Here is a 10,174-nt window from a genome sequence, read left to right as displayed (position 1 = left end):
TAGTCTGAATCTTTTGATTTACCGTCTTATCTTTCAGGCCTTAGGGTTCAGACGGGGACACACCACATTCCCATACGCTCCTCACATGGTGGGGGCATGACTGCCCCACCCACACTGCCAACCCTGCCTGGTGTGTTTTTGCCCTCCACACCTGGTTGGGCCTCCAAGACAGACCTGCCTCTCCTGTGACCTGACACAGCCTCTTCCTGGGGCAACACTGGGGGGGCGAGGGGAGGCACACAGGACACATGCACCCCGCCCAGATTTCTGCCAAGCACGGTGCTAGAACATGGCCAGCAGCAGCCATTCAGCCCAGTGCAGGAGCCAATTCCAGCCACAGGAATGATTTTGCAGCACTCATCTCTCCCCCACTCTTGCCACCCTTCCTGTGTGGCTGGAAGCAGCGTGGCCCGTCCTGCCCTCTGTCTCGAAAGGCAGCTCGCACCTGCAGGCTGCTGCTGGCCACAGACGCAACCCAGCCGCCTCCTGTCCTCTGGCTACAGCGTGGGTGGGAAGGGGTTAACCCCTAAGGATGCCCTGAGCACCAGGGCCCTGGGAACCTGCAAGGGCTTCCATAAACTCAGCTCAAGGGGTGGATGAGCTGGGGAGGGGGTGTAGGGGACAAAGCAGCCCCACGTGCCCTGGAAGCAGGACAGCGGGCTGGGGAGAGAGGGGGAAGGCAAAGAGGGTGCTAAGCCCATCCTGGGGCTGCTGTGGAACTTGCAGGTTCAGGGTGTGAATCTGCTGGAAATAAGTTCCCCCCCACACACACTCCTGAGCTTAGCTGAGAGGGAGGGAGCTTCCTTAGAGGGTTGCCAGATGGTTTAACCAAAAATACCCCCCCCCCCCAAAAAAAAACCAAGGAAAAAAGGGCAGAGACCAAAGTTGAGCCCCCCCCAAAAAAGGGACCCCAACAATTAAGCAAAAATAAATAAATAAATACACAAAAAAACCCAGCATGGCCCCTTTAAGGCCTTTGGGGCTTTTTGGGGGGGGGGGCAGTGGATGTTTTCTTCCTCTGTGCCACAAGACAGTTTCGCTGCAGAACCAGGTAAGCAGAGGGGAAGGAGTGTCCGGGAGAAGGGGTATCTGGAAGGGGAGGGCCGGGGGCTGGGCCCAGTTGCTGAATGTCATAAGTTTTCACCTCCTGGCGGGGGGGAGAGGGGGAGGAAAAGAAAAACTCCAGACATTTTAGATCTCCGGTATTTTCTGATTTTTGCTAACTGGACAGGAGGCAGAAATCCCAGACTGCCCAGGTCATGGGGTCCAAAGTGGGGGGCATGAAGAAATTCCAGGGGGGCAACCTGAGGCAACCCAGCCCCCACCCCCCCCCCCCATCAAGTTTTGCTGCCCTGCTCAGGGTTTTTTTTTTTTTGCTCAACAAGTTTTGCTGCTATTTGGGGGGGGGGGGGCATGAGGGTTTTTTTCAAAAATCAAAAAGGGGGGCATGATGCCAAAATGTTTGGGAACCACTGGTCCAGGTCAATACCAGACACCTGGCAACCCTACTTCCTTATGCCAGCGCTATACTGTGGGCTTTGCATGTGCTGGGCCCAGCTCTCCCTGGACAGCACTCAGGGCTGGAAGGTTGGCCTTTTCCTGGGCACGGGCCCAGAGGCAGCAGGCAGGAGCCGGCTGGCCAGGCTGTTGGTGAGCAGAGGGGTCTGATCAGAGGCCGATTCCCTGTGCCCCGCAGGGAGGGATACAGAGGAGCAGCAGGGCTGATGGGTAAGAAGCAGGAGGCAACACCACTGGCTGCCAGGGGAGCAGAAACAGGACAGGGAGCAGAGCCCTGCCGGCTGAGACATCATTGCAATGTCCTACGCCCAGGGGTGTAGTGAGGATAAATACATTAAAGGATTGAGAGGCTCTCAGTGTGGGTACTTAAGCTAGAAGAAGAAACCTCCCCTTCTCAGTGTGCTTAGACCCACAGACTTCGTTTTCCACACCCTGTGGATTCTTTGCCCTTGCTGATGTGCAAACGTACAGGCTTCACCTGATGCATGATAGTTTCCAGTTTATTCAAAGGGTCTCCTGTTATAGATTAACTGAACAAGCCTTCACAGCTGTTCTTTTAAGAGTAACAGAATGTCAAGCTGAGCATATGTATAAATCATTCATAAAAACAAACAAGCATCAGAATAAATGTGTCGGGGGTTTATTTTCATGTGTCATTCTAGGAAAACCAGCTGTACATCAGCAAAGCTTTACAAGAATATACAACAATTTTGGCCATTTAAGAGGTGCTGCATTTCCCCCCCCCCCCCTTTTTGAAAATTTGTCTGTGTATTTTACACTTGCCTACTCTTTGCATGTATGAGTCAAGGAATTAAAATTCAATGTTGCATTGCATAGGAATGTAGCACAATGGATTCTGGATGTAGAGTTATGGGAGAAAAAAGTGGGAGAATTTTGGGGGGTTAAAGGTGAGGAAGAGTTGTGAAACAAGTGCATAGGATTCCTAAATCAGGTTATTTCAAGGATATTTAAATACTCACACAAGCCAAGAACCAACAGGTCTGTGCACATTGAAGTAATAGGAAAACCTGTAGTGAAATCAAGTACAGGCAGAACTCCCTCGCCACCTGAAATCCAACCTATAACACCCCTACTATTCTAGTCTCTGAGTAGCAACCACTAAGTGTGGCACGATGTTCATGAGGTAGACAAGTGCTCAAAGGTGCTAGGTTAACACCCTCTGTGCTGTGGCTGACAAAGTGATGCATCAACAGCCCAAGAAGGCTGCATTAAAGATGGAAAGAAAAAGCCAAAACAACTGTTTCTGCATTGAAAACATTTATTTTACAACAGTGGATTCAGATAATTTAGCAACCTTTATTTTAGTTTATATTGAGACATACATTGCACAAGTTACCATGCTAAAACATAAAATAATTCCTTCTGCTTGAACCGTATCTATGTACAGGAGCTCAGTAGTATCGAGTGTTACAATCCACAAAGTCCAGACAGCCACAGGTACTTACATACAATTCAGAGTATGGTCCTTTAGTTACATAACAAAATATATATATATGTCTATACATATATCATTGCTTTTCAGATGCTTTACTCCTTTGATTGTTTTTACAATTGCTAGCATTTTTTAAACAAGGGCTTTTCCCTCACCCCACCAGAGCTGAAATACAGTGCAAATGTGAAATGCATTCTCTCATTCCATCTTCAGCTCTCATGGGCTTTGTAAGCAGCCGATATGACAAACCCATCGTGAACTGCTCACATGCAAAACAAACTGTGTTGGATTCAGTGACATAGCAAACCAATAGCCTCTCCACTCCTACCCCAACACACGGGAGGAGGTGGGGGGACGTGGAGAAATGAATGGCATGACAGCCATTGGTGCAAGTGGCACATGCACGAAAGAAGGAAACCTCAAGAGCAAAAGTTCTTTGAGCTTGGCAAATATGAAGGTCCATCTATTGGGACAGAAACAAACGTCATTTCAAACATTTAAGCAGCAAAAGGAGCCTTCCTTGATCCCTACAGATTTTCACATTTGGGCTGATTGCCATTAGCAAAAAGAAAAACCAACTCTGACTTGCGCATGTACTTTGTGATCGTGCCAGGCAACAGCCATTTGGCCTTCGCTAACCAATACAACTAGAAGTAATTTGGTGGTAACTTGAAGTTTGGCCCTGGGGAGGGAGAGGGGCTTTGAAAAGCTAGTTTTATTTTACAAAACATCAACAATTCCATGACACCCTTTTGAATTCAATCTGTCTATAAGCAACAAAAATTGGGGTAACTGAACCAGACAGTGCAAAGGCATCTTATTATTCTAGCAAGGAGGGAAGACTTTATGGACAAACAGAGAATTCCCCCTATGTGTATGGCATGACATTCTTATTCTAAACACTTGACCTAATTCTGTTCATACCCTAAGATCCTTCATCGTTTCCTTCACTTGTCATTCACTGGCAGATCTACTTTTTTCCTGAAGTTGAAAGGAGAAGTGGTGATTCTGGGCACACTAAACTAACTTCTTCGGCTTGTCTGTCCAAGAGTTCATAAGAGTAGTGTTGAGGCAAATTTCATGTTACACCACCAAAGAGACAGCAGCAAGAACTGAGTGCATATACGCTGTATAAATATACACACGCCCACATACAGACACATGCACACGAACCTGCAATCCTATACGTACAGCACAAGGTTTGGACCTCTGAGATTTGCAAACTACATTGACCCCCTGCCCATGCACTGGGCACAGTGTAGCCAAAACCAGCACCGAAATCACAAAATAGCAATGTATTTTGTTACACCTCCAGTGATTATCATACTGATATTTAAGATGGCTCTTCACAGCAGCCCACACAAGTTGAAGTCATTCCAAGGACTGCCCTTACCCTCTGTGCTATTGTTGGCTTTTATTTCTTTTGTTTAAAGAAGAGCAAGAACGGGCTCATACCAGCTTCACACAGTCTCATGGGACAGAATCAAATAGCCGCTGACAAGCTTCAAATCAGTTTTTAAATCTTTTGGAAGCCACTGCTGCACACAAAATATGATCAACAATCATCCACCCACAAAAAGGGCACAATGTTGGCTGTGAAAATGTAGCAGGGAAGAAGCTATTTAGGTCATAGCTGTAATGTAACCGTCTGATACCTATCATTTCCCTCTCACAATAAAAAGATGGTGCATGTAATATGGGCATTTTACTTTCAAATGAAAATTTGTGTCTCTGAATTATGGAGTTTGGCGTGGCAGGTAAGAGAAACAGCTGCCCTAATGTAGCCAGGACTTTGGAGAAAGCACCTTCTTGGAATGAAACTAGGACTTCAGGCTTGTAATTTCACTTATATTACACTCAAGTCTCCCAATGCAGCACGTGAAACAGAATATCAGCACTCACAGGACTTGAACACTGGCAAGATTTCCTGACTTTTCCCTTCCCCATATAGCCAACAAAATTAAGCTTTCCAAGCCAGCAGTGGTATTTCTTTCAAAGTGTAGGAGAAGCTCAATGGCACACTACAAACGAAAAGGCTCCATCTAGAGATAGGAGAAGTGGCATTCAAATGGAATGCATGCTCCGTTCATACCAACCTCACACAAGAACCATCTGCAGAGGAGCTGGGTTTCGGTGTTCTCGCCCAGAGATGAATACAGGCTGCCCAGCAATATGGAGGCATTGCAAAGCGGCAGAAGCCTATCAGTTTACCTAGCAAAGATCCCTTGTAAAAGCTGAGCTAATATCCAGTTGCACCGGGCAGGGAAAACTGCAGCACGACACATTTCCTAATGTTTTTGGAAACGTCAAGAACACTGAAGGGGATCAGACAGATTCGAAGAACACGGACTAGTTATGGAAACAGGGTGCCCCACTCAGGACCGGTGTCCATGCCTACTAATCAAAGTCTAGCCCTATAAAAGGGCACACAGGTCCCAGCGCACTACATAAAATGACCCTTGTGTAAAATAGATCAGAAACCAACTTCAATCAGCTCTCTAGCTTAGTTACATCTATAGTGTAAACAGGCTCTGACAGGATGGGTTTTAAAAACTGTAGTCTCTCTACCACACTTAGTCTCATCTTCTAGTACCATATTAATAACGCCATTCTTCTGAACAGGTTGTGCACATTTAAATTTCAAAGAGCATCATATATTTTAAACACTGAGCACTAATATCTAAAGCAGTTTAAAAATGTTACAAACCCAAAAATAAGACTAAAGATATGGCTCTAAAATGTCACTGCATGGAATTAGCAGAAGTCTACATATCATCAGATTCCATTAAGACATTTACATAAACAAATGTATATACAGATAAATAGTTAACTTCCTACATACATTACCAATGGAATTAAACTGGCATTTAACAGGCACAGTGCCCCATTAGTCACTTCAAGTGAAGTTTCTCACTTGTCGTTTGTTGCACTAGACGAAGTTTGGGGACTTCTACTTCCAGAGAAAGAATGGGTCACAATAAATCTATCACCAGTTACTTCAATGGCGGTTCTGCCATTATGCAAAGTGGATGGTATTTTAAGTATTCACTCATATGGAAAGCAGCAGCTTTGTTTACTTAATCTTCTCTAGGATTCGTGTAAAGTCAGTGGTCCTTAAGATCAGTCATTAGGGTACATCCCAAACTGGGCTGTCTCAAAAATCTCACCCAGCATGTGGAGATCAATTGGTTACGTTTCTATCTACTAAAGGAGCTAGTGCTTTGTATAGATTTTATGAGCTAGACGGGAACAACTGAACAAGCTAAACAAAGACCCCAGGAAACTCAGAAAATCTCTCTTATTAATGTAACTTTTAAAAAACCTTAAGTTCAAGTTAAATCTGGCAACACATTTAACATGGAATAACGCTGCTTAAGTTAAACATTTAGAAGGAAACATTCTGCATCCAAGTCAGTAACAATGGCCTTTTAAGTTCTCTTCTCTTTTTATTTTCCAGGTTTTGGAGCCTGCTGGAGCCTCCCAGTGAAGCTGTCATGTCAATTCTGGTGCAGCCCCATGGAGCTGGAAATGCTTGCTGCTCCTTAGCATTGCAAGATTTTAGCGAAGGAACCACTAGTTACCACCACATTCTGTATTCACGAGGTGTGTACAAAGCTTGGCTATTCTGTAACTATAAAAGTGCATGTAGTAGTTTTAGAGCTCAGGATGCCTGTGTATAATATATGAGTCAATTGAAAATAAATGTGGACAGTTTAGTGACAGGGCCCCTTTTTAAATGAAACAAAGATGAATAAAAAGACTGGATAACTCAAGTCTTCTGGTTACATAATACAGTACAATCTTTTTTTTAAAATAAACTACAACTAAAATAACCATGTTTCATATAAAAACTGAGAAGTTAGGAAAGATCCAAGGATGAGACTCTTATAACAAATCTTACTTTGTAATATCTGAAATCTTTCCAGTGTAAGAGAGGGAGTGGATTAGGTCCTGAGATCAGAATTCTGGTATCTCTTATAATATAACCACATATAACGATGCATGGTCAGCTAATTTACAGCAGATGGATGTGGACACAACCGCTGAAAGGAAGCTAGCACTTTCTGAATCTGGGTCTTGTTACGTCATTAAGGAAGAGGACATTATGGACCGTAGTGGATTATGAAGTACATATAAATGTGTTACCAGCCTGAATCTTGTCTATTCCCCTCCCCCCAATGCCACTGTGGTGCACTCTTAAATTTATCCTCATATAGCTTTTTCCAAACAGCATCATAATTGAGGTGCCGTCTTTAACTTTCATTTTCTTATCTTCGGCAATTTCATTGTTTTAAGATTAGCTTGTATTTAAAAAGTACATAGGACCCCTACACTGTTTACAAAGAATACAGTGAGTTCTTACAACTGACTTCCATGGAATTTGAAGCTAGAGTTAAAAGTCTCCTCCTGCATTCACTCTCACTCTGAAACATCCCAATGACTTTACTGTTGCAAATGAAGTGCCACAGAAACTAAGAAACAGTATCGGAAATTTCAAAACTAAAGATCAAAAGTAACTTGGATCCCTGAAACAAGGAGTCACAACTTCTTCACATTAAGCGACAATTCAAATGAAATGATGTTTGCATTAGTAGCTCTCGACCAGTAACCGGGGAAGGAAAAATATCCTGAAGTGTAAGTCTTTCCATCATTTTACCAGGACCTTCTGTCAGCTCTGTGGCTAAAAGTACAGTTAACTTTTGCCCAGTGGAATTCACTGACATGTTCAGATCACAAAAGCTGCTTTGCTGGTAAGATTCTAGGGAATTAAGTTTGCACATATCTCTTTACGTTCTCTGGAGTACAACATAAGTACAGGATTAGTCTATAAAAGGCCATTGTGACCCCAATTTTCAACTGGAAATTTACTCCCCATCCAAAGGGGTTAAATCAAGTCTTTAGTTAAGCAAGGACCTAAGATCAGATTGTGACTGATCGAGACTGCACCAAGTTTTTTTTCCCTGATGCTAAATACTAAAACAAAGAGCAGAGCTGTAAATCACTGTTTGCCCAAGATACGCTGGTAATAGCATTCAAGCAACTCCAAGTTTGTAGGACTATCAGCCTTAACCATATGCTACAGAGGGAAAATGGCTCAAATGACTAAGCGATCTAAAATCTGTTAAGTGCTGCAGATTCCCTTTGGATACCACAGCAGCAAGATCCAAAATTGCCAAAAAAACACACTTTTGCCTGTCCCAGACTTACATGCATGCAATTGCGTCCAGACACCTGGCAGTTATGGTGAATAAACTACTTTTAGAAAAAACCTGATTTAGTGTGGAGAATGCTAAAGAATTGTGTGTCAAAGTCTGGCAGGAATCCAAACCAGAGATTTTAAATAATTTCATACTTTCACTGTGTGCAAGGTTGTAGTGAAAGAAATTTGCATGAACATTTTTTGTACAGCTGGACAAGGCAGAAGCCACCATCTTCCATAACAAAGAAACTATGATAGGTTAAACCCAATGGTAGTGCTTTGCTCTGCTATGGCAAGAAGCCGTAGCTCAGTTCCCAGGCTCTTCTCCTCTAGTGACACTTGAGCAGTTCTAAGTACTTTCTCCAAACTCACGCCTCTGGCTTGTGAAAAAGCAGCATGGAAGAATCCCAAAAGGAATGTTGGCTGGAAGGTTATCAGTCACCTTGCTGGGCTTGAAAGAGAGAGTATGTGTGTGTGTGTATATTTACTAGTGACTCCTCAATCTTTATTCAACATTTTCCGAGGAAAAATTTATTAGAAGCAAAATATACCAGCAATTTAGCTGAAAAATAAATGCTTCTGTAACAGCTGAGCAAACCTAAAATTCTTAAATTAAACCACAAGTTGTAAATATCTAGACATGATTTGATTTCAAGAAAGTACAGGAAACTGTTTAGTAGTTTCCATAATAATTTATGTGAAGAAAAATAAAATGTTTAAGTAAACAAATCTAAACAAAATACTATGTGCAAACTTATATAATATAAACACAAAATGAGGTGCATTGTTCTTAGCCATTTACACATTCCAAAAAGTTGTTCATGAAAGTTCAAGGGACATTGTCAAGTTAAGAGCATTTTAAAAAAAACAAGTGTCCCTAGCAGTCTTAATAGCATTTTAGATGATTAAAGGATAATTTTAAAAATCTAATTTGCTTTCCACCATTGATGCTATTTGTTTACTTTCTACGTTTTCTTCATTTGCATAATGAAAACAGACTAATCAGCTTCACTTTAAGATTGTCATGCACTAATAAGAAGCTGCAATAGCTGTTTATAAACACTTCATAGAGGAATGCTGCAACAGTTTATGCATGAATAAAGAAGCCCATAAAATCTTTCTAGTAACATTTGGGTTTTGTCACAACCTACATTAGCATATACTATCAGAACTCATATCATGCATAAATAGAAGCTGACTGAAAATTTTATGTCTGAAGTGCAAAAACAAATGAGGGAAGCATGTCCAGGGTAGTTTTATTTATGCTGAAAATCAGCATTAAAGAATTCCTACCATACATTGGCCTTTTTTGGTTCTTTGCATTGTAAACTTGCTTGGACAGAGGTGTAGGGAAAGGCAGGAAGGGCTAAAAACAAAGATCTTAAGACCTTTGTCGCACTCTCAGATCTTTACAGTTCAACTGTATGGAAGCAGAGCAACTTGTGTGTGACTGATTTTACTCACTCTTTAAAAGATCTTTTTTAGGCTGGTACTACTGCTTAAAATGCAGAATGTCTCCATCACACCTTATTGTGAAAATTCCTCAATACATAACACAGACATTTAACGTAACTCCATACATGCTATAAAAACAAAAAACAAAAACAAATAAGACCATAGCTAAACTGCTTTAAATACTGCATGCTACAGCACTTCATGTATCATCAAGATACGACACTGAAGGTGACAAAAGGCTCAAGGGATTACAAAATATTCTCGGCAGATTGGAGGCTGCCTTCTTACTCTGGCAAAACCTTTTCCCCCTCCCCATTTGCTATTTCTAATGTTCATGATTCTAGTGTTGAATTGGCCATGTATATAATTATCCGTTCTCAATCAGCATTTCCTTAACTTAGTTAAATCCATCAGTGTGGTAGCTGGGGTGAGAGTCAGTTGTGAGCTGGGTCGTCTCTGTGGCTGATGCTGGTTGTATCACAATGGGTGTGTCTGCAGCCTCTGAAAAGGGAAAGCAACGTTTTATTGCATTGGGGAAAACAGTTTCC

The 10,174-nt window shown here is 42.4% G+C and overlaps 1 protein-coding gene across 11 annotated transcripts in view; it reads right to left on the bottom strand.

Annotated features, from left to right (window-relative positions):
* Nucleotides 1-2,815: 2,815 nt before the first annotated feature.
* DNAJC5 (DnaJ heat shock protein family (Hsp40) member C5) overlaps nucleotides 2,816-10,174 on the bottom strand; it is a 64,856-nt gene continuing 57,497 nt past the window's right edge. For all 11 annotated transcript variants that reach the window (XM_075900994.1, XM_075900996.1, XM_075900997.1 and 8 more), the window contains one exon: nucleotides 2,816-10,127. In XM_075900994.1, the coding sequence (XP_075757109.1) occupies nucleotides 10,024-10,127 (104 nt within the window). In that variant the 3' untranslated portion in view covers nucleotides 2,816-10,023. The remainder of the gene's footprint in view (nucleotides 10,128-10,174) is intronic.

This window comes from Pelodiscus sinensis, chromosome 18 (assembly GCF_049634645.1).
Source record: "Pelodiscus sinensis isolate JC-2024 chromosome 18, ASM4963464v1, whole genome shotgun sequence".
In the NCBI taxonomy this organism is placed as follows: Eukaryota; Metazoa; Chordata; order Testudines; family Trionychidae; genus Pelodiscus; species Pelodiscus sinensis.
The sequence above is the reverse complement of the archived record's forward strand: the minus strand, read 5'-3'. Positions and strand labels throughout refer to the sequence as shown.